This window comes from Cnephaeus nilssonii (genome assembly GCF_951640355.1).
Source record: "Cnephaeus nilssonii genome assembly, chromosome: 20".
Lineage (NCBI taxonomy): Eukaryota > Metazoa > Chordata > Mammalia > Chiroptera > Vespertilionidae > Cnephaeus > Cnephaeus nilssonii.
Window position 1 is genome coordinate 31,150,788 of NC_137091.1, and position 25,147 is coordinate 31,175,934.

Sequence of the window (25,147 nt, forward strand, 5' to 3'; positions counted from 1 at the left end):
CAAGAGAAATGAAAATAAAAACATTAAGCTAATGCCCAGCTGGTGTGTTTCGGTGGTTGAGCATCAACCCATGAACCAGGAGGTAACAGTTCGATTCCCGGTGAGGGTACATGCCTTCATTTCAGGCTCGATCCCCAGGAGGGTGCGTGCAGAAGGAACCAATCAATGATTCTCATCATTGATGTTTCTATCTCTCTCTTCCTCTCTGAAATCAATTTTAAAAATTAAAAAAAAAATCACTCAGCTAAGTGAAAGAAGCCAGACACAGAAGACCCACGTATTATATTATTACACATACATGAAATGTGCAGAATAGGAAAAGTCAGAAAGTAGGTCAGTGGTTTCCAGGGGATGGGGAAGATGGGGAGGAGGAATGACTGCTTGGTAGATACAGCGTTTCTTTTGGAGGTGACTAAAAAGGTCTAGAATTAGATATATTGAAAACCACTGAATAATATACTTTAAAAAGGTATGTTTTAGCCCTGGCTGGTGTGGCCCAGTTGGTTAGAGCATCGTCTCATGCACCGAAGGGTCATGGGTTCGACTCCTGATCAGGGCACATACCCAGGTTGTAGATTCAATCGCTGGTCAGGGCGATTGTATGGGAGGCAACCCATCAATGTTTCTTACATTGCTGTTTCTCTCTCTCTCTCTCTCTCTCTCTCTCTTCCTTCTGTTCTAAAATCAATAAAATCAATAAACAAGCAAAGGTATATTTTATGGTATGTGAATGGTATCTCAGTTTTAAAAATTTAATTCACATACAATTTATGCTATTTAAAGTGAGACCCACCTGAAACAGATGCTAAAACCATTTCTGGTCCCTCGTCCAGAGGTTCTGCTGTCCTTGGCAAAGGGAAGGGAAACTTGGAAATGGCCCCTATCCCACAGGGACACAGAGGTAGAAAATAAGTCACTCCTTCATGAGGGGAAATCATTATCAATAAGAAAGTGGCCACTTTAGAGTTTCACAAATAACCTTTATTGATTACATTTATAACAGAATCTCACCTGCATTCACAGCAACTCTGTATGACCAAGAATCCCCCCATGAGAAATAACTTGGATTGAGTCTTGGATGTGAATTATGTGATCTGAGTAAAGAGTGGCTATCACAGACTCCTCCTGATTTGGTAACTTTCATTATGATTATGATTGAAATTTTTGTTGATGTTCTTGATACTAGCTGAAGATTCCAGCTTCAAACCCACCAAAAATGGCTGAAAAGCAAAGAGAAAGACGGTTACTAGGAATGTCCTCCAGCTGAGCCCACACTGCACTTGCAGGGCCTGTCAGGAAGCCTCCATGGGGAGGAGAGTGGAGGTACCCCCACAGTGGAGGGGAATGCCATCCAGTTGCCCAGTGCACTTAGTCCTGAGGAGTCCAGGCAGGAGAGGGGTGCAGTGAGGCGACACCAGGGTGCAACCTTAGCTGGCTCATTTTTAGCCATGGGACCTCAGGCAAGTCACGCAACCCCTCAGAGCCCACTCTCTCCTCCTGGAACAAGGAAAGAGTCCCAGCCTTGCAGAACTAGAAAAGGAATGGAATGGAATGAAAGCTACAGCACGTCTGATCAAGAAAACAAGCACCTGACTTAGTCACTGTTCCTTGGGGCTCCCTGTTAGGAAGGTTCTGGGCGCGCCCGCCCTCCCGAGGCCTCTCCAATTCTAGCAAGTCTCTGCCAGGCCAACTGATGGGCGGCCAGTGGCTTCTCCTCAGATAAGCTAGTTGTGTAGTTTGGGGTATCTCACAGGGCATCCCACATACACCCCAGCCAGGTAGGATATCTCTCCTAAACAGCTGCTTGATGCCTGCACCTCTGCCCTAAGAGCCTGCCTCAAATGCAAACACCTGCAAAGGCATCAGCAATTTTCCTTTGGGCCTACCCTGACCATCTACTTAACAGTCAAACTTCTTTCTTTGCTCTTCCCAGAGTGGGTACAGAGGAGTCCAACTAAATTTGACATCGAGTTGGCAAGCATAAAAAGAAAGATGAATCTTCGTGAAAAGCAAAGGAAAATCTCACAACGCTGACCTACTCATGTTGACAGGCCATTCCAAGCTGACGAAGCCCTGCCCGGGCCCCTTCCTCGGAGCACATGCCCTGAGAGGCTGAGCCCCAGGTCACCTGTAAGTGAATGTGCATCACAGGGTTGTTTATCATCCCAGGGAGTCCAACACTAGGACAGACAAGCGGGACACAGGGGAAAGGGACTCCCACTTCTGGCCATGGAAGAATGACAAAGACAAAGCTAACCTGCCACAAACAACTAGAAAAATGGGGAAATGACGCCTACAACTGTTTTGGGGTGCTGGACATTTTCTAGAATATTCCTCTTACATTACATGGACGAGACAGAAAATTACAAAGCAAACAAGTCAATACATGTAAATTAGAATTATATACATTTACATATTAATAAGTATGTGCATGTCTCTATGTACATAGATGTGTGATGAAATGGAATTGGACTGGATAGGGGTAATGGTTAGGAAACAATGGGTGAACTGGGGTGGAGGTTGGGGGGTGGGATTTGGAGGAGGAAGGTTTTTTCAGAGGAGACTAAAGGAAGAAGCTGGGTAAGCGGAGGCGTCCCTTGAACCCCAGAGTCACCCTGAAGACTTCCTGGAGGAGGGACTAAGCAGGATTCCAGGTGAGAAATGTGGGGCGTGGTGGAGGCTGGTGGGGTCCAGATTGGTTAAGAGCTTTCCAACATGCAGCCTCAATGACTGGGGCGGGGCTCAGGGAGAGGCAGCAGGTCCCACCCCAAAAGTGTGCTCAAACCCCAGAGGGCTAGCTGGGCAAGCTCTCAGATCCACTTTCAACCCTGACATGATGAAAATTTATAGGAACTAAAACTGGTGATCTTTTGGGGGCAGGAGGAGTTTAGAACTTGGGACAGAAAAGAGGTGAAGAAAGGTAGGAGGCCCGGAGTGTCCCAGTCCCCACCATCAGCTCTACCATATCTCATTGCTTTTCCATTAAGCAATGGAATGAGAGAGAAGACACCTGCTCTGGGTATGACCAAGACTCTGGACTTGATAACGCATAACACTAACCATGGCCATACACATTTCTCACTTTTTTGTTGAACTATAACCAAGTTCTCCCACATCTTTGACTCAACTATACCCCAGGGAGTGAGATGGGCCTAGGGCACCTCTGTCCCCACCCAAGCCTTCTTACCGAATGAACGAGATGGCCCTCAAGACAGCCTGGAGGAAGGCCAGGAGGCTGAGGCAGACAGGCAGGAAGGATGGCTGGGGGATCACTCTCCTCTCCAGGGCCAGCTGCCCTTCCTGGTAAAGGGCCTGGAGCTGCAGCCACTTGAGAAGGAGGTGTCTGCTGCAGCAGATCCGCCAGCGATTGTGCCAGGAGTGCAAGTCCAGGGGGGATTCTAGGCAGAGAAAGCGAGTCAGGCCCAGCCTGGGTGTGGGGACAGGCCCATCCTAAGTTTGCACACTGCACACTAGACAACCCTCCAGAACCCGGGGCAGGAAGCCAAGTGCCCCAGCAAGGCAGGTCACAGCCCCAGGGTGTGGACACTGAGCCAACATTCATCAAGATGAAGAGGGCTGTTTACTTATTTCCATGGTGATTATGGGATTTGGATCCTGGCTGTTTTTTGAGTCTTTATCTTTTAGAGCTGCGTACAGAAACATTTATGGACGAAAGGATATAGAATTTAGTTGGGATCTGTTTCTTATTTATTTATTTATTTTATTTTTGAGAGGGGAGCAGGGTGGGTGAAGCTCAGATGAAACCAGGTTGGCGAGGAGCGGATAGTTGGAGATGAGTGATGAAACATGGGGCTTATCTGGGTACTTGAAATTTCCCATAATACAAAGTTAACAGTAATCACAACCACCAGTGGGATTCCTGTGCTCCCATCTCCTTGACCCTCTCAGGTTTCTAGACACCTACTTTGTAAATACACGCCCTCCTGATAATACAACTCCTGTATTTACTATACTACTAATGCATTACTACTATAAAACGTACATTCTAAGTATACTGATATGAAGGTGCACTACTAATATAAAATATAACAAACATATTTTCCTTTTAAAAAATTCTAAGCAAAAGCAAAGAGAAGAAAAGCACATGAGCCCCCTCTTTACAAGGAAAATACAAGATGAGAGATATGCATTTTCTCTTTAAATAGAAATCAGTCCTGGCCAGTGTTTCCAAGTTGTTAGAGCATCGGCCCACACACCAAAGGGTCTTGGATTCGATTCCCGGTCAAGAGTACGTACCTGGGTTGCATGTGGCAGTGTGGGAGGCAACCAATCGATGTGTCTCTCTCACATTGATATCTCTCCCCCGACCCCCCCGCCATTCCTCCCTCCCTTCCATTCTCTAAAAAATCAAGTTCCTCTGTATGAAGCTCTCAAAGAGATACATGCTAATTCTTGTACAGTGAGACTGCCCTCTCCGTCCTCTCCAGTGAATACCTCTAGCTTGAATGGGTTTGAGGGCTTGAAAATTTATTAATATTAACTGCCCGAACTATAAAACAATGGCTGTAGTAAAAAAAAATAATACTGTTTTTGCTGTTGCTTTTTAATCTTCACCCAAGGATATTTTCCCCATCGATTTCTAAAGACTGGGGAGGAAGAGGAAGGGGGGAAAGAGAGAGAAAGAAACATTGATATAAGACAGATACATCGATTGGTTGCCTCCCTACCTGGGCTGGGGAACCTGCAACCAAGATACATGCCCTTGACCGGGATCAAACCCATGACCCTTTGGTCTGCAGCTGACACTCTAACTACTGAGAAAAACTGGCCAGGGCTAATACTGTTTTTTATCAATGTATCGGTTGACATACATATATGATTCAACAATAAACTAACTGCATGTTTAGCTTTTCTTCTTTTTTTTAATGTATTTTTATTGATTTCAGAGAGGAAGGGAGAGGAAGAGATAGTAACATCAATGAGAGAATCATTGATCGGCTGCCTCCTGCATGCCCCACAATGGGGATCAAGCCCGCAACCCAGGCATATGTCCTGACCGGGAATCGAACCGTGACCTCCTGGTTCATAGGTCGACACTCAATCACTGAGCCACACCGGCCAGGCTAGCTTTTCTTAAATATGTGGAGTATTATTCAAAGCCAAAAACAATCAATAAAAATAAACCCATAAATGTGTGTGACTATACAGTTAGAATAGCAGTTCGGCCCTAGCTGATTTGGCTCAGTGGACAGAGCGTCGGCCCGCAAACTGAAGGGTCCGGGTTTGATTCTGGGCAAAGGCACGTACCTCAGGTTGCAGGCTCAATCCCTAGCCCTAGTTGGGGTGAGTGCGGGAGGCAACCAATTAGTATATTCTCTCACATCGATTTTTTTCCCCTTCCTTCCACTCTCTCTAAAAATCAATGGGGGAAAAAAATCCTCAGGTGAGGATTAACAACAAAGAAGCAAAAGCCCTGTTAGGATATAGGTAAGGGCTGGGTGATGTATGTCTGAGTTGACAGTCACTGGTAACCTATGAGGGCAGGGAGGAGGGTAGCTAAGGGCCCTGCAAAGAGAAATTGGGGTGGGGGTGCATAATGAACAAAGCAAAACATTGGCTCTAGTTTCAGATACAAAAGCTAAAAATCACTTTATTTAAAAAACTCTATACTAGTAGAAGAGTAGGACAAACTGCTACTCTTTTTCTGTTGTTAGTCCTCACCCGGGGATATTTTCCCGTTGATTTTTAGAGAGTGGAAGGGATGGGGAGAAGTATCAATGTGAGACAGCAACTGGTTGCCTGCTGCATGTGCAACCCAGGTAGGTGCCCTTGAATGGGAATCGAACCTGCGACCTTTAGGTATGCAGGTCAACACTCTTACCACTGAGCAACGCTGGCCAGGGCCAGGGCTTTTGCTTTTAAATTTGTATGGGCTTGCTTTTGTTTTTCCATGCCACAATGTTTTTTCTCGGGGGGGATCCATTTCATTGTCCCTAACAGCTGCATTCTTTAAGTGGCAAGTGCCATGTTTCAAATACACCCCCGCGGATGTCCATCCTCCCAAAATATTGCTTCCAATATTTTTCCCTAAAAATCACAGGGGTGCATGTGGGAGTGTCTACAGACATGACCGAACGTGGGCTTGCTGGGTTAAGGGTTATGCATATTATGAAATTTGACAGACACCTCCAAATTGCCCCCCTGGCAAAGGCTGTGATAATTTACACTTCTCCTAATTGTGTTACTTTTATAATCAGGAAAAAATATGAATCTTTTGCAACATGAAAAGATGGGCATGTAGAGTAGTGGCCCTTCACTTCCCAAGCATGCTCCCACCTAGCTTCTCTTGGGCTCTGAGAGGGCCGCTCAAACTACTCGCCCGTCACAGGAGCCCTGGCATCGGGCATCCAATCTCCTATTGCGCTATCCATCCATTTCCTCCTATGTTTATAGATTCCATCAAGGTGTACTCACTTCTCAGAGCCTGGCTACAGCATGCCAAGGGAGGATGTGGTACAAGCTCACAAAACATGTCCACTCCTTTGCTCACACACAATGCGGAGAAAACAGACATGCTGGACATCAGCACCAGAAAGGGTCTTCAAGATCAAATCCAACCCACTCATTTTAGAGACAATGGATGTAATGGTCAGGGTGCAGGTGCCGCCCTTGTATAGTATGACAGGAGTGCATAACTGAATATAGATACCGGGTCACAAATGGATATATATTTTGTCATGAATATGTACTACTTCATGAACATATGAATATGTATGTACTCTGTCATGAATATATGAATGTGTATATTCTAGGTTACAAACATGAATGTATGAAGATACTGTATAATGAATATATGCATAAATATGGTATCATGAACAGATGATGTTATGAATATACAATGTAGAAATGTGTACTACCTTGTGTTATGAATATATAAATAACTATCATAAATACATGTATATACAACACATACAGTATGTCATAAATTATAGACAACTAGAGCTTTAAAAAAAAAACACTTTAAATACCATCTAACTCCAGATTGCAAACTGGTTTAATCTTAAAAACCAATGCTGGCCTAGCTGGCGTGGCTCAGTGGTTGAGCATTGACCTGAGTGATCAGCCAAAAGGTCATACATAGTTCAATTCCTGGTCAGGGCACATGCCCGGATTGTGGGCTCAATTCCCAGTGTAGGGCATGCAGGAGTCAGCTGGGAGTCAGCTGATCACTGATACTCTCTCATCCTTGATGTTTCTATCGCTCTCTCCCCGTCCCTTCCTCTCTGAAATCAATAAAAATGAATTTTTAAAAATGCTGATATTTGGGTTAAGTCTGAGGCTTCCCTGGGTTCACTGGGAAAAGACGGTGGGTGATTAATGATGCCTGGCAATAGTGCAGGGGTAGAAGTGCTATGTGTGCCAGTCTGTGGATGTCTTTGTGTTACAGGCATCTGGGATAAGAGAAGTCTCCCCATCCCCATCACGATGGTCATGAGACTGCCCTGCCTTCCCGGGGGAGATTTACCTTTGATGCTTTTAAAACTCTGCTGTCTTTTCACCACCTAAAAAGAAAAGTATCATAAAAAGAAAAGTATGTGGACAAACGTGTCCACCCTGGAGATCCGTGGGCAGGAAGAAGGATTTGGTCTGGAATCCACCAGAGAGGCCATAGCCAGCATAAAACATCAGTGCCCTGGTCTCCTTTTAAAAGGATTCTGGGTCTTAAATCTGGGGACAGTTTAAAGCTTGATGGTGGAAAACCAGCAACTGGAATGTGGGTGAAGGCAGAAGGAAGCCTCTAATACCTCCCAGGACACCCATGGGATAAGGGTGCCAGGGGCTAAGGAGGGCTGGACCTGGCCAACCTGCAGTCACTGTTTTGTAACCCAAAGCCCTGGAGGAGCCAAACAAAGCAAAGAGCCAGGACAGAAACTCAGAGCAATGGTCCTTCCCCGATCCCCTCCCTCCCGCCACCACCCTCCATGTCTGCCAGGAATGGGGCTATAAGAACAGGAACTCAGACAGGCTGAGAGAGCTGGAAGAGGGTGAGGGAGGAGGTGGTGGAAAGGAGACAAGATGGTGAGGAAGCAAGCAAGGTGGTGGAAGAGTGGGAAGGAGAAGAGGAAGAAGAGAAGGTGGCAGAAGAAATGGTGGTAAGGAGGGCAGCAGAGACAGGTGCCCTCCTCGGGGAGCAGTGTACCCCCTTCCCAACCTCCACCAGGACATGAGACCTGGCCCCATCCTCACACCACCTCTGTGCTCCCCTGCCGCGGCTTTCAGAGGACCCCTCCCCACAGGACGTCAATGGAGCCTCTGTGTGGAAAGAACCCAGCACCTTCCCCCTCATCTCTGGGTCCCCCTAAAGGCCCGCCCTCACTCTCAGGCTCCCTACTGTGAGTGCCTCCCTCTTACCTTCTTGTAAGACCTCAGGACCCGGGGCACCCAGTAGGGCATCACAGCCTGATCCCTAGGCACCGGGAGATAGCCCCCAAAGCGGTGGTGACATGGCTTGGTTGCTTTGGGGATATCAGTCTGGACCGTATTTTGGATCTAAAAGAGAGGAAGGGAAGAGGTGGATGGAGCTGTGCCCCAGACAAACTTAGCCTCAGGGACAGCCTGGTCAGCTCCTCTCTACATCCCTCCCACAAGCACACGCCAACGCCCCAGCTGAGGGAGCAGGTCTCCCCTTCATGACATTCTGGGGTGGGAGGCACAAGCATGGTCCCCCTGCCCTCACTACCCACCTGGATGACTGATCCCTAATCCTAACCCTGGATCCTAATGTTTGACCATAATACCTAGTCTAAACTTGGCTAGTGCTAAGATGGTAGGAGAAATGGTGGTAAGGAGGGCAGCAGAGACAGGCACCCTCCTCGGGGAGCAGTGTACCCCCTTCCCAACCTCCACCAGGACATGAGACCTGGCCCCATCCTCACACCACCTCTGTGCTCCCCTGCCACGGCTTTCAGAGGACCCCTCCCCACAGGACGTCAATGGAGCCTCTGTGTGGAAAGAACCCAGCACCTTCCCCCTCATCTCTGGGTCCCTCTGAAGGCCCGCCCTCACTCTCAGGCTCCCTACTGGGAGAGCCTCCCTCTTACCTTCTTGTAAGACCTCAGGACCCGGGGCACCCAGTAGGGCATCACAGCTTGATCCCTAGGCACCGGAAGATAGCCCCCAAAGTGGTGATCTGGGCAGGGGCACACTTTGGTGGCTTTGGGGATGTCAGTCTGGACCATCTTTTGAATCTAACAGAGAGGAAGGGAAGAGAAGATCCAAAGGTGGATGGAGCTGTGCCCCAGACAAACTTAGCCTCAGGGACAGAGCCCGGTGAGCTCCTCTCTCCATCCCTCCCACGAGCACACGCCAATGCCCCAGCTGAGGGAGCAGGTCTCCCCTTCAAGACATTCTGAGGTGGGAGGCACCAGCATCTCCATGCTCCCCCTGCCCTCACTACCCACCACTTGCACCTCTGAATGCAGTGGGACTCTGAATGGCGAGTGGTGCAGGGGCAGGACACACAGGCTGGAGCAGAGAGACCTGGCTCTGTCCTGAGCCTGGTGGCCTCTAGGAACAGCCCTTGGGCACAACATTTAGCCCCCTTAAGTGTCAGCATTCTCAGGCATAAAGAGGACTTTGCCAGCATTTGGTAACATCCATCAGAATCTAAAATGACAGTCTTCGATCCAGCAAAGACTCCTGAGACTGCATCCCAGGACTTGTGTACATTTACAAAATGTGTGCACAGAACACGCATTGCAGCATTGGCTGTTGTGACCGAAGAGCCTGAATGCCCATCTATACAGAACAATAAATGATGAGAGGAGGGCACAGAGGAAATGGGATGGGCTTTGGCAACAATAAGGTAATTCAGTCTGTCAGACATGATGCTAAGTGGGAAATATAGCACTATAAGCACATCACTGTACCATTTACAGTTTTAAAAAGAATATATGTGTAATACTGCTTGTATATGAGTTGTGATGGGCCACATCCAATTCTTCACCCTTTCCCTGCAGCCTCCCCCTTTACCATGTGACTCCGCAGTTCCTTCCAGCAGGGACAGGGTAGACCCCACCCCTCAACTTTGGTTAGACCAGGGTTGCCAGCAGAATGAGGAGGAAGGGAGAGCCAGATCTGGACCTGGGCCAAAGGATCCTCAGAGGTTCCCAGCTGCTCTTACTCATTTGTCATTGCCACGGGAAGACCATGCCTGAGCAAGCCCACCAGCCTCAAGATCAGATACACATGGGGCTGGGCTGCCCCCAGACACACAAATAACAACAGTGACTGCTCTTTCAAGCCAGGAGTTGGGTGACTTATTACACATCACGAGTGAAAGAATCTGCAAGCTTAGGTAGCGAGATATTAGTAAAGGAAAGGGGCGAGGGAATCAGACGGTATTATGCATAATGAACTGGGGAGTATAGGCTTGCTTCCCCAGGAAACTGCAGCTTCATACACTCCCCAGGGAACAGGCTAGAACAATAAAGGGGAGGTAAGCACATGTGCAGTAGGAGCCAAGATGGTGAGCATAACCTGTCAGTGTAGCCTGGGAAAAGAATACATTGGTTAAGAGTTGGACCCATTGAGCCCAGTAATGTGCCCTGGCCCCATTCGTTTGTGCATTCTCTCTCCATAGTAACTATGTGGCCCTAGAAGCCCTGGGGACTCCAAAGGCAGGCTCTCAAGTGGGAGCCTGGTACAGCAGCACAGCAACGGAAGCAGCTGGGAATGGCGCTAAGCTACCTGGATGGGACTGAGACTGCTGACACCAGACCAATGGCACAGAACGTTTGGACACTTGCCTTCGTTTTGGCCTTGAAGAAGAAGAGGCTGGGCTTTTTCCATGGCGGGAGGGTCGGAAATGGGACATTGGGGACCCAGGGGCACTCTTTTGGTTTTGCATCTGGTGCCACAAATTACGTCACACCCTCCCATAGGTGGGTCTCTTGAATGTCTTCCTAGAGATCCCGTCCAAGAGCACGATTTCCACCGATAGCAGATACACACAGAAAATCTCCAGGACACACAGCAAGCCTTGGGATAGGGACTGGGCAACAGGAAAGCGGGCGGAGGCACGCTCCTTTGTACCGCTGGAATTTCCAACCACGTGCACATGTCACACATTATAGAAAACAATAAAAACTACTTTTGAGTGACCCTGTTGACTTCACCAGACAACCTGTGTGAGATGTGCTGCAAAGCACAGATGACTCTGCAGAGGAAGGGCTGAGGGGATCTGAGGGCTTAGGCAAAGGAGAAGACCTAACAAGGCCTGGGGCACTCAGGACCCTCCCCATCCTCTGCACTTCTTGCCACCATGGCATGGACACCCCCACCCCCCTTGCCTGTAACCCCTTTGCTTGGCAGGGTGAGGACACTCTGGCCAGTTCTACCCAGTCTACTAACCACCTGCTGAGTGCATGCTCCCTGGCAGGTGCTGCACTAAAAGCACATGGAACCCCATCCTGTCCACTGGGGGTCACTACACCACACCATCCATGGGAAATAATGCCAGGATGACGGGGACCAGGAGCTAGGAAAGCATTCCAAACCAGAGGAGGCTTTCCAAGCAAGTGTCACTGAACCACGTCCCAGGGGGCTGGCTGGTGGAGAAAGCAGCAGAAGAGCACGAGCCTATGTGACAGCCCTCAAGGACGTGGATAACAGCACTAACTTCATGGGCAGACCTTACAGTTTGTCCATGCAGCAATCACTTCCTCCCTCTTATCAAAAGAACCCAATGCCCTAGTCGGTTTGGCTCAGTGGATAGAACATCGGCCTGCGGAATAAAGGGTCCCAGGTTCAATTCCGGTCAAGGGCACGTACCTTGGTTACAAGCTTGATCCCCACCCCGGTCAGCGTGCATGCAGAAGGCAACCAATCAATGTGTCTCTCTCACATCGATGTTTCTCTTCCCCTCCCCCCTCTAAAAATCAATGGGAAAATATCCTCAGGTGAGGATATAACAAAACAAAAAAAACACCCATTCATATAATTCTGATTATATGAATCAGAACTTATGACTCTGAGGAGTGACTGGTCCCCTGAAGTTTTTACCCTGGACTCAGATAAAGAACCCCTGGTTCAAGTCACCTACCTGCTTTTGGGGTCTCAGGGACAGAGGGACCTAGTAAGGTAGTGCTGCCTCAGCCCTGGGCACCGGTAGGCGGCCCCCAAATCTGGACTGGTACTCACAGCAGAGGGGCTCTCGGTGAACAGCGCTGGGGACAGGACACATCTGAGCAAGAGCCAGAAAAGACAATTGAGTGTGATGCTGCATTTGTAACGTAGGCCAAGGAACTCTCTGGAAGAGTTCAGAGAGAGCCAGGGTTGAGGCAAGGTGTCCAAGGGCAGGGACAAGGCCTCAGCTCCTATTGCAGCTCAGAAAGAGGCCCTCCAAAGTCATTTAGTGGGGACAGCCAGAGCCTGCAGAACAGGTGTGCTGGGGCCAGTGACCACTTACTGCCGCACTGCCATGAGAAATACAACCAGCTCCATAGCGGGGAGATGACTGCTCTTTCTGATTCCATGTCAGTCTGCATACAGTGCTTTCCACTTGTAAAGGCTTCCGCACCCATCCCATGTGATCCTGCCCACCCACGAGCAGGAAGGAGGGAAGGCATCCTCTTCAGGGCAGATGAAGGGGCGGATGCCCAGAGCAGGTACATTAGAGGGCAGTGCTGGTTCCCCCAGGCCTCCTGAATCCCTGTCTCAGTGTCATGAGGAACTGGGGGCTAGGGATAGGCAGTGGGTGACGCTACATAGAGATTTGGGCGGCTTGGAGAAGGCCCCTACACCATGAACTCCTGTGTATGCCATATCCTCTCATGAATGCTACTTCATGAATGCTACACCTTCTCTGCTCTCCCCACCCCACAGGGGTGTGTTGGGGGTTGGGGTAAAGCAGCCGAGGGTTTGCTTTCCTTACCAAAAGATCTGTGAGGCACACTTCTTTCCCGAGGGTTTGAAATGAGCTCTTCCTAGAAAAAAAAGAGCATGAGGTTTAGAAAGCTCTGGGCTTTGTGTAAATTGGACACAGGAGTGCTAGGGTGAGGGCCTGGGCCGCCTTCTTAGAACTGGCTCATATCATTAAGCCCCAGGGGTTAGGGGTCATCCTTCGAAGCCTAAGAGGGCGTCTGGGGTGATAACAAAAGGTGTGCGTGGGCTCCTGTGCTGTCTGGGGCTCCTGGATGTTGGGTTATTATGGAATCCTGCACTGCTGAACCTGTTGCTCAGGCACACTCCAGCTAGGCCCTTTGGGGAAGACAGGAACATTCCAACCTGGTGAGCACTTTCCAAGACATGGAGCTGCCAGACACATCTGTGATGCTTTCTGTCACCCCCTAGCTTCCTTAGAACACTGAAGGAAAACATTGTCAAAACCACATTTAATTAAATTCCTTCAGCATAGAAACCTGGGTGTACTTGGTCTCTGGGGTGACTCTGTTCCTCTTCCTCATTCTCCCCCCAAAAATTGTAGAATGCCGGCCATCTGGAATCTCCAGTGGCATGAATGGGATGTGTCAAAAGTGTTTGGTAATATGGAAACTGTAAATGATACAAATGTTTCTGAGTTTCATTATTATCCTCATTATCGCTACCTTATCAGAGCAATAACCTGAAAACCAGAAGAGTGATACAAGTGTTTTTGTGTTTCATTATTACCGTAATTATTATTGCTATTTTATTACAACAGCTTCAGGTCATCCGGCTAACATTTGAAAACACAGAGGATGTGGGCAGAGCCCTGCATAGCATCCAAGCACCCTGCTTCCTTGGGGGGCCACCACCATCTCAGTCCATGTGGTGCATATGGGCTGAAACCCCCGCCTCCCAGGCCAGGAAGCTCGGCCCAGCTCCTCTGATTTCTCACAGAAAAGTAAAGCAAAGCTGGGAGGCAAGACAAACATCCTTGGCCGCAGTTCCTGAGCACCTGGATACATCCACGCCTGAAGACCTCCACTGACATCCTCAGCGAAACAGCAAACTTGCCTTTTTGTGCTTACATTCTGTGCTCGGCCCTGCCTACGTGATACAAGCTACTGCGAGGGCAGGGGCGCAGGGACCCCGGACGCCCAGGCCAGGCCGCCGGCGCTCGGTGAGAATGCGCCCTAACAGACCCAACGGACGCCGAGGGCTCCGGCAGGGCCGGCCGGCTGAGAGGCGGCCGTGGAGGCGTGGTGATGCTCACTGGGACGTGGTGATGAAGGCGGACACTAACACGCGAGGCACTTCGTAGGCGGGTTGGCTCTCCCTCACACATACTCCTCCTCCGACCGCGGACCAAGCCCCTTCCGCCAGCCGTTGTTCTGGGTCCGCCCTCCAACACGACCGCCCCTCTGCGCGCCCCGCTGATTGGCGCATCTCCAGCCAATAAAGCGCTACCTTCTAGGCACGTGCACTTAGCTGGCGGCTGATTGGTTCCTAGTGGAACTGACCTCGGGGTTGGCGGGTCACCGGTGGGCTGGGTGGTCCTGGAGTGCAAAGCCCAGTAACCCCCACGGGGCTGCCCACTCACCATTTCCGACGGATAGCCCGCGGGGCGACCCAGCGGCGGGGGGCGGGGGGAGGGAGGCGGGGCGGGAGAGGGGTCTGTCCGCCGGAAGGAGAGAAGTAGGTGCGACCCTTGCAGGGCCGCGCGGATGCGGGCCAAGGGCTGGTTTCAGGAGCTACGACACATCTCGGCCTGAGTTTATCACACGCAGGACTTGGCATATACTCGTATTTAAAGTTGTTCATTGTTTTTCTGAAATTTAGACTTAACTGTGCACCCCGCATTTCACTCGCTGAATCTGACAGCCCTACCGATGGGCTCAAATTGTGGCTTTTAGAGAAATGTGTGTTTCTTGAGAAACCTGAGGTTTAAAAGGCCTTGGAATTCAAAACGGCTGCCACCTGAGGGTCCAGCTGCTGTTTTGACCCTTTAGCCTCTTTTCCTCTGCCCCTTAGTCTCCCCTTCCTCCACCTTCACTCCGTGCCCGGGGGGGGGGGGGGGGGGGGGGGGGGGGGGGGGCGCTGGGCAGTTGCTAAAATGAAAACAGGATGATGTCTTCACATTTTCGTAAAACCAAATACTTTCTGCCTCTATATGTTTATCACAAACTTCAATTTGTATTTTTTGGAAATGAGTTTTTACCCACTTTTCACTATTTTCATGCTGACTACAATACTCTCAATATCAATATTTGTCCAAACCATCATAAAAGGAACTGTAGCCCTGATGGGCAGTGCTCCGCTGTGTTGCACTCTAACCATGGAGCAAACAAGGGTGCTCCCAGGCACTACTCAGCTTTCTTGGCTCTGCTATTTAACCATTAAGGTCGAGACTGTGAGCAGGACTGAGCTGTACACACATGAATGCTCTCCTGGCCAGCACCCATGCTGATTGGGCAGTGCCCTTACCGTATTAGCTGCTAATATCTCAAACATTACCCCCTGTGTCTGTGATTGTGTCATCACTGGCCTCTTAATAGCTAACTATCCAGGACTCATCATTAGCCGAACATTTCATTTACAGCTAGCTGTCTTGTTTCTGTCCACCTTGGAGTGCTCTTGGCTTTCCTGATATTTCCCTTCTAAGCCCACTGGAACATGGCTATGGCATGGATGACAGGCTCATGACCCTCCCAAGCTCTGGTCCTTACCACTGAGACACTGTCTTGTCCTTTCATGTTAAGAACAGCTCATCACTGTCCCTATCCCCACCAAGAATGGCTAAAATTAAAAGGACTGAAGATACCAAGTTTTTGAGGATGTGGCAGGTGGAACCCACATACATTGCTCATGAAATAGATACAACTGTGTTGGCAAACTGTGTGGCAGTATTATAAAACCTAAACATGAATATTGAATAACAAGCAGTTCCTTGCCCAGGTATACACCCAAGAGAAATGAGAGCATATGTCCACCAGAAGACATGGGCAAAAACATCCACAGCAATCTTCTGTTAACAGCTCCAAACTGGAAATGAACCAAACATCCATAGGAGAAACATTTTAAAAAATATTTATGGCATATTCACATGAAACACAAACACTCAATCGCAGCCGCCAACAAAGTAGATGAATGAAGCACACACAGAAGCCAGACCCCAAAATGTGCATGTGATTCCACCTGTACGATGTCCAAAGCCAGGAAAGCAAAACTACCGTGCCAGCTGGTGATCCAAGGGACACCCCACCCACCCTACCCCAAGTGTTCAGAATAACAAGGGCCTGATCCCAATCCTCGCCCTGCCTGTTGGGTCTAGGTCCTCCCCTGCCTCCTGGCCTGGTCCACAAGGTGCTCAGCAGACACACTCTGAATGACTGAGCAAGGGCGACCTGTGAAATCCTGTGTATATCAGGCAAGTCTCCCAACTTTTCCAAGACTCGGCTTCAAAGATGAACTAGTAATAACCATAGAACTGATCACACAGGAAGTTTGAGAAGATGAGGTGAGACAGAGCATGCACTGCTGGTGGGAATGCAGATTGGTGCAGCCACTGTGGAGAACAGTATGGAGTTTCCTCAAAAAACTGAAAATGGAACTCCCATTTGACCCAGTAATCCCACTCCTGGGAATATATCCGAAGAAACTAGAAACACCAATCAGAAAGGATATATGCACCCCTATGTTCATAGCAGCACAATTCACCATAGCTAAGATTTGGAAACAGCCTAGGTGCCCGTCAGCAGATGACTGGATCAGAAAACTGTGGTACATCTACACAATGGAATACTATGCTGCCATAAAAAAGAGGGAGTTCTCATCATTTGCAGCAGCCTGGATGGAATTGGGGAGCATTATGTTAAGTGAAATAAGTCAGTCAGTGAAGGAAAAATACCACATGATCTCACTCATTTATGGATAATAAAGAACATTATAAAATTGAACAAAAAGATAGGTACAGAGACAGTAAAGCATCGAACAGACTGTCAAATTATAGGGGGAAGGTTAGGGAGAGATGGGGGAGATAAGAGATCAATCAAAGGACTTGTATGCATGCATATAAGCATAACCAATGGACGCAAAACTCTGGGGGGTGAGGGCATATATGGGAGGGAGGTGGGGGGGCAATGGTAAGATATGTACACATATAATACCTTAATAAAAAAATTGGAAAGAAAAAAAAAAAGAAAAAGAAAGGTGCTGGAGAGCCAGGCACATGAACCGTCAGTACCTGAGTGTATTTCCCCCCGTATTTCCCTCTCCTTTCCCACTTCAAGCAAGGGTTGGCTCATTGCCACTGTCACAGGAGGGAAGCGGGACTAGAGAAGCCTGTGCTGGCCAAACATTTCTGTGCCAGGCTTTTGTTTCCAAAGTTCCCAGGAAAAGGAAGGGGGAGCAGAGTGAGGGCTCCGAGTCCCTGAATCATGGTGCAGTTACTGTGCAGTATGTTCACCAACCAAAGGTCCCTGCCTGAGAGCACGAGGGGGGGCCTGCATTTAGCCTGCACTCAGCCTAATTGGCCCGCCACAGGCATAGAAGAGTCCTACAAATCTAAATCCTGGATTAAGTTAAAACATGATTTTTAAATAAAATCTAAAAACTGTAATTTTTAAGATTTCATGTTCCTTATCAGGGGCCTTCTGAGTCTCAGAAGTTTAAGTATCCCTTTCCAGTCAGGTCATGTAGTGGGTCTGGGTTAAGATAACGCCAGGCGCCACTGATTTGCGTTGGTGTGTTCTGTGATAATGGCTCCTGTATACAGGATGCTCACTTTCTCACCCATACTGGGGCCTGGGTTATGTGCCTGGTGCCCACTGGTGGACACCATGTGCAATTCTGCTGCCAAACTCTTACCCTTTCCTCCTGGGATCACGGGTTTCATGGTCACCCTTATCTCCTCGCCTCTCAGTCTGTGACGTTCTAGCGTTCTCTCTTCAGTGAGCTGTGTAACTTCAGCATCTCGGTCTCCCTTCTCTTCTTCACTGTATCCTCCTGCTGTAGGACACGGAGCCCACTCTCACCCTCCTCCTGACTGTCATCAGAGCGCTGTGAAGGGGCACAGCCCAAGCCAGCCAGCCAGGCTCGAAGAGTTTGTTCATTTTCAAATGCCTCTGTCACCATTGCACCCCCTGCCCCCCCCCACACACACCCCTCCACACCAAGCACCCACATCCTAGTGCTTTGCTGAGATCACCAAAGCGTCATCAGGAGAAGAGGGGTTCTGAGAAGTGTCTCACTTGCCTGTGGTGCCCAATGGAAGCTTGCCAATCCAACCATGGAACACTGGGAACAGAGAGAAGCACCATGGTGATGTGGGGCATTCACCAGGCTCAGCCAGCCCCTAGCTCCATCCCGCATCCTGGAGGGGCCTGAGAAGAGGACAGGAATTGGGTCTAGGTCCTCGCCTGCCTCCTGGCCTGGTCCACAAGGTGCTCAGCAGACACGCTCTGAATGACTGTGTGAACAAGGGCGACCTGTGAATTCCTCCTGTTGCCTGGGCTCCCATGTTGGTATGGCAGCTGCCCTGAGCTGTGTCCAGGCACCTGCGGTCCAATGAGTGATCACAGTGTCTCTGCGAGGTGGGCTCCAGCACTGAGCCACTAGCAGGTGGGTCCCGAGACAGCGTTGGGGCAAGTGGCACAGAGGGACAAGGGCGGCATCAGCTCTTCTCTCTCACCCCTCCAACCCAGTCCAGAAGTCCACAACTCCTTACCCAGAGTCCTGTCATTTTCCAGGGTTCAGGCCATGTCAGCCCTTACCAGAATCCCCACAGCAGCCTCCTGGGGACATCTCCCACCACCTTTTCCACCTGCAGTCCCTTCTCAGCATGACAGCCAGAGCCATCTTCTGAGCCTGATCAGAGGTCTCCAGGGGCTCCCAGGTAGAGCCCTGTTCCTCACTGTGTGGGAAGGCCCGAAGGATGCTGTGTGATCTGTGCCTGTGTGAATACAAACACACATGTGCACATCCCATTTCCAATGACAGTTTCAGACAAACTGATGGCATTGTGGTGTTTACCCAACTCAAAGGGTTTGCTGCCTAGGGTGTCCTATTCAAGATGTGGTTGTTGTTAGTTTTATTTACTTGTATCAAGTAAAGGAGATTGACACCCAAAGCTGTCTCCCGGGGGAAGGCTTAGCCATTACTCGTATAAACTATTTGGTTAATTACACATTCATTTCTTCCTGGCAGTTGCCTAACTTATCAGGTTGGGTTCTACTCAAGCTCATCCTTTAAAGTTGCCTCTGCAAAATGCTGTGCATTTTAACATTTCCAACAATAGCATTTAGTAATATGAAGAACTGCCCAGACTTTGGGACCTTTGTCTTATCTAACAGTGGCTTTCTTCTACTCTCTAAATACTTCTGAGAGTGTTTAGTCAGATTACATTCCAGATCTTCTCCCAAAAGTAAAGACAGAGAGGTTAGCCTACATTAACACTGGGAAGGCCCATACATTGGGTATTTTTTCCTCAAGTTCAGGAAAAAATAAGGACATTCCCAAAGCACTCTTAACAGCGGGAACACAAAAGTAGTGAACAGAATAAAAGGCTCCAAAAGCACACGACTGCTTTCTCCAAACTCCGAGTCATACATCTGGCTGCTCGGAGTCTATACACCAGACACCGTGGTCATAGGAACTTAGGAAATTTCTATTCCTGTCACCAAGTTCACTAAGTGACAAAGGGACTGGGCAGGTTCCTGTTCCTTTGACACTGCTCACGAGCACTAAAATGACTCACTGGCAGTGCGAGGACACCTGGGCAACCCATAAACTGAGTACCAGCCCTGAAGTGTCGTCAGGGTGGAGAGAATCAGTCTTGGCTGCAGCACTCTGCTCCAAGTTCTCAGGGAAAGTGAAAGCCTGAAGCTCTGGCTGGGTTGGCTCAGTGGTTGGAGTGTTGGCTGGTGCTCTGAATGATTGGGGTTCAATTCCCGGTCAAGGGGACGTGCCCTGGTTGTAGCTTTGATCCCAGCCCTGTTCTGGGTGTTTGCGGGAGGCAATTGATGTGTCTCTCTCATGTCCATGGTTCTCTCTTTCCCCCTCTTCCTTCCCTTCCTCTTTCTCTAAAAGTCAGTGGGGGAGGCAGGGGGAGAGAAGAGGGGCGGAAAGAAAGCCTGTCATGTCAACTTGGCCCCTGGGCTAGATCTGCATGAAGCAGGAATGGAGGCCCACCTGCATCTAGCTAGTCAGACCACTATGTGCACTCCCTGCTCTCCACGCTGGCCAGGAGGATGCCTGGGCCTGAGCTGGGGTCAGGACAGAAGGGCACGGGAGGAAAGGAGCAGAGCAGCAAGCACCAGCCACAGTGAGCCAGATGCCCAGACTTGGGCATGTTTTCAGAAAGGGAGGTCCCAGTCTGGACTGCGGAGTCAGGAATTCTCCCACGGCTAGGTGGCTCCAAACCTGTTTACAGTCAGAAGTAGACACTAAAGGTCTGAACTGGATGAGCAGATAGAACTGGATATACACCAGGCCTGTGTCACATAGCTGGGGGAAAAAAGTTCAATTGCAATGAACATCCAGCCCTAATATAGAAGACTCTCCAATGACTTGTGCCTGAAATCTCCAATCACATCCTCTTCATTTGAATAGCAGAGAACAGAGCATGTCCGAGTATACAGACGCAGTACACGACAGACTTGCCTCACCCAACCTCCCAGCAGCAAGGTGGCAAGCAAAGGTGGCGCCAACGATGGAAAAATGTCTAAGGATACTCCTAGGCCCACCTGCCACCTTTCCTAAATCAAGCACCACATGGGCACTGCTGGTCCCTAAAATGGGTCATTCAGGTCTAGTTAATTCTTCCGAAGTTAATTCATGCAGGAAGTTCTGATGAGCTGCCTGACCATTCCCTTGACCCAGGAAGCCAGCTGGTGCTGAGTCCCTGCACACTCACTGCTGAACTGGAAACCAAGAGCTAGCTGGCTGAAGACATATCAGAGTGGGAAACAACACATGCTCTGTACTGGCGGCTGGCCTGGCCTGGCATCACTGCGGGCACTGCCAGGACAGCCACCACAGGCCCTGGGCCCTCACCTCACACCAGAGGCAGGCCCGACGTGAATGCAGTCAACAGCCCACACAGCCCAGGGTTATTTTCGTCAGTATTTGTAGAAGCCGTGTATAGACCCGAACACTGGAGGCAGGTTACATCATTCGGATTTGAGATTGGTTTTGAATCAGAAAACTCATCTTCGATCTGTGTGAGCTTTACAATGCTTAGGGGAGGCCTCAGATGGAGATGGGAGTTCCTTAGAGCAGCGGTCGCCAACCTCTCAGACCTCACGGACCACCGGTTGGTGACCGCTGCCTTAGAGTGAGCCTCAGACTCTAGGTAAAATAGGCATTTTCTTGAATTCATTTAAGCAATGGTGAACCATAGAGAACAAGGGCTTGCACGCCCAGTTGTCCTTCGTTTTCATTTTCCTCAAAGCTTCACGGCCATAATTATCACGAGGGTTCCGGGCTGGCCACACGTGGCATGAGAGTAAAAGTCATTCTGCAAGACAGGAGCAGTGGCAACACATTTAGGCTCAGTCCTGCCAAAGACGTGGAAACTGGGACCATGCCTCAACTTGACTGCAGGGCCTGCTAGAAGGATCTGGAAGGTGAGCAATGGGCATGCATCTCTAATGAGATTCAGCTGACAGCGCCAGGCAGGTGACCCCGCAGCTGCCCAGGAGGGACCTCACCTTCTCCATTTGTCTCTCTCGGGTCTCCACAGAACCTCTTAGGAGGACCAGTTTGCCATTTAGGGGTTGTGTCCCAGAGCTTGTCAATTCTATGATACTGGGAAGCAAAAGGTCAAAGTTGCCAAACAAACTGAAGCTAGGGCAGTGGGGATGTTTTTATTTAAAAAAAAAAAAAAAAAAGCCAGAGAGAAATTAATCAGGAAAACAGAGGACACATTTCACAAGACAGCTCAGGTTGGTCTCTACATGAAGTACCACAAAGCTGCCCCCTTTCCTGGGGTCCCTCCTCCCTAGTGTGAGGGCTCAGTGCAATCCACCGAACAAGGAAAAGTAACAGAGAGGGGAACAAACTCTTCCCTGCCCCCCGTGAAGCGCACACCTAGGTAGATGGGGTGGAGATGGCTCTGTGCAGGCTGGAGGGAGAACAGAAATGTCCTTGGAGACCAGCATGCATTTAGGGCTCTGTTCTTCAATAGACACTGAGATCAGCGAGGACCTCAGAGGGGGTTCTCCAAATGCAGGTGTCAACCCAACACGGGCACACCACCAGTAGAAGAGTCAGTGCTCAGGGTCTCCATACGGGAGGGTCCCGGAGAGGTCCTAGTCTCCAAGGGGCACCCTGATTCATACAGTGTGACTATTCTAGAAAGCTGCCCTCTTGCCCACAAAGGGGCTGCAGTCCTCATGTGCTGTAACACTTCCCAGAACAGCGCCTGTGTACATCGTGCAGATGGAATAAACGCAGGGTCGCAAAAAGACATAGCCCTGTCCAGTCCTGGGACATGTGGCTGCCGTTTGAGATTCTAACATCAGAGCATGTGTGTGTGTGTGTGTGTGTGTGTGTGTGTGTGTGTGTGTGTGTGTTTGTGTGGCCGGGGGGGGGGGGGGCACTGACAGGAACTGGCTGAAGGGCAAGTTCTAATGCTAGAGAGAGGCCAGGGCAGGCACGTGGGTGCTGCCCAGAGACCAGTACCAGGGGTGGTATTCACAGGGCCTCCAAGTTGCTCAAAGGCCTGCAGTGACGTTCTCTAGTGACCCGTATTGCCAGCCCCATTTCCCTGATTCAGAAACTGAGATGGGGGTGAAGTGCTTCTGTCCAAAGTCTGAGTCAGTATAGAAATGGGAATTCACAAAAAAGAAAACAAAAGAAAAACAAGAAAAATGGAAATTTAGTTCTGGGTCCTGAGACTGACACCCCAACTCCCTGGGGCTCTCTTTCCACAAACACTACCCTCACTACCTGCCCAGGCTGCATAGAAGTTCACCTCGCCAGGCCCTCACAGGTCCATGGCCACTTTCATTTGCTTCCTGCAGAGAGGACAGTGGAGCTGGCACCCCACACACTGGACCCTCACATCAGGGACCCTCACATCAGGGACCCTTACATCTGGACCCTTACTCAGAGCCCTCACTCAGTTATGTCATGAGCTTCCCTGAAGGAGGATTTTGTTTTCCCTAGAAAACTGTCAGTGAGCCAAAGACAAACTCAATTTCTCCAATTCTTTTTTTTTTATAAGACATGCTCAGCTCAGCCTTCCCATCAGCTACTGATAAATATGCAGACATATGTTGCACACTCTATAGAAAGCATCTCAGGCCAAGACGCCTACAAGAAGGTGGGTGCTCTGGTCAGAAGGTCAAATCTCCAAAGTGCATGCTGCTGCTCTTCCCAGATCACAGGGTCTGGAGCGCGCCCCCGGGGGGAAGGGGCCGTCAGGAGGTCAGGGACTGAATGTTCTTGAGCATCTCCTCGAAGGCCTGTGGGGATGGTGCGTCCGCATTCCGGAAGGTGGCCTGGACTCTGCTGTACAGGCTGAAGGATTTCAGCTCCAGCCAGATGAACCCGAAGCGGTCTTCGTCAAACAGGATGAAGACCCCGGGCGTGCGCTCGGGGCTAGTGAAGCCGTGGCCGGCGATGAGGCCTGTGCCGTAGAAACTGAACAAAGAGGGCAAGCACAAGGGAAAGAAGAGTGAGGAGCTTCGAGGCACTGCACTGGCCCCAGTCAAGCCCTGTGTCATCCTGGGGTGTTCTAAACACCCTTCATTCCATTCAAACCACTATTTGCTATTCACCAGCAAGAAGCAAGGCATCAGCAGGCATCAAGAGAGCCTGTCTTCATAGGGCCCTGCACAACTCTCCATGTGCAGGCACCAAGCCATCTAGCAGAGATGCAGGGCTCTGGGCGTGTGAGGAGACAGATGGTCGGGATCACCCCACCAAACGTTGATTTCTACCACTTCACCCAACTAAAGGAGGAGGATCTCAAGCAGCTCCACCTCACAACTCTGTCCCAAAGCATATATCTTCATGATGCAGGCCCAGGTAACAAAAATCTTAATTCCTGGGGTAGCTATGTCAACATTTGAACAATTTAAATATAATCAATAAAGACTTATTGTCGTGCAACTGACATGAACTCAGAAGGTCAAACTTTCAAATATCATATGGCCAAGTATTGAGATCTTTATATATGAGGCTGAAATACATTTATCTTTCTTGCTTCTGGTGGATGACAATAAGTCAGGGGCTGGCCTGAATCTCCCAGCATGCGCAATGGTGCCAGAGACCCCCAAAACTCCCGGCCACGCTAAGACACTGCTGGGCTGGAGAAGGGAGAGCAGCCTGTGGTTCAGAGAGTTACCTGGTGGGGAAAAAGGACCAGAACCTACAGGGAGGCAAAGGCTTAGAGAACACACAGCAAATGTTTCCTGTTCGGGTGCTGTGGCAACGCCTCGCAAACCATTCAGGGAAGGATCGCAGCAGGCCCTCCCAAGCCATGGAGCCCCTGATATTCAGGATGGGGGTGGAGGACCATCCTACAGCTTGGCCAGGGGTCTGGACCGGAGCTTCCGGACTGGCTGGACCCAACATCCAGGTGAGCTACTAATGGGCTCTTAGCTGGCCATGAGCTACTAGGACCTGTCAAGCTTTACAGGAATAACAGAGCCTTTTTCTTTTATGGCCTTCCAAACGGCCATAAAAATAGTCAACATTATCCTAATAACTTGGTATGGTGACAGATGGTTACTAGACTTATTGTGATGATCACATCATAAGGTATATAGATGTGATCTATACACCTGAAACTAATATAATATTGAATGTCAACTATACTTTAATAAAAAATTTTAAAACTTTACAAAAATATTTACATCAGGTGAAATTATTTCGGAATGCTATTTGTATGTCTTCCTCTGGAAAAACCAAATTCAGTCACTTTTATCATCAACTGTATAACAAGAAAATGTAATAATTTTTTTCTGCTAAGCCCATGTAGATACCTAAATCCTTTTCAGGGAGCTCAGCCAGCTCCCCACACTGTTAGTCTATAAGTGCTAGTAAATAGCCACTGCAGACACACAACACAGCAGCTGGCCCAGAAGTAAAGGGAAACAAACCTTTATACGTAACCTGAAAAAGGTGGAGAGGGTCAGCTGTAATGCCAGGAGACTGACAGATTATTCCCTCAAAATGCCCACTAAGGCAACCGTACAGGAGAACTTCCTGTGATGATGAAATATTCTAGATCTAATGTGGTAGCCGGAAGCCACGT

At 49.4% G+C, this 25,147-nt stretch overlaps 2 protein-coding genes across 4 annotated transcripts in view; both read right to left on the bottom strand.

Moving 5' to 3' along the window:
- Positions 1–1,149: 1,149 nt before the first annotated feature.
- Positions 1,150–14,268, bottom strand: LOC307092612 (uncharacterized protein C16orf95 homolog). The gene is made up of 7 exons (XM_079759935.1): positions 14,159–14,268; positions 12,896–12,947; positions 9,063–9,209; positions 8,374–8,511; positions 7,487–7,523; positions 3,188–3,398; positions 1,150–1,220 (listed from the first exon to the last, which is right to left on the bottom strand). Exons 3-7 carry the CDS (start codon positions 9,198–9,200, stop codon positions 1,202–1,204), a joined length of 543 nt encoding a protein of 180 aa, XP_079616061.1. The 5' UTR covers positions 9,201–9,209; positions 12,896–12,947; positions 14,159–14,268; the 3' UTR covers positions 1,150–1,201.
- Positions 14,269–21,760: 7,492 nt separating this feature from the next.
- The window catches only part of FBXO31 (F-box protein 31), a 42,899-nt gene continuing 39,512 nt past the window's right edge, over positions 21,761–25,147 (bottom strand). For all 3 annotated transcript variants that reach the window (XM_079759932.1, XM_079759930.1, XM_079759931.1), the window contains one exon: positions 21,761–23,529. In XM_079759932.1, coding sequence (XP_079616058.1) covers positions 23,307–23,529 — 223 coding nt within the window. In that variant the 3' untranslated portion in view covers positions 21,761–23,306. The remainder of the gene's footprint in view (positions 23,530–25,147) is intronic.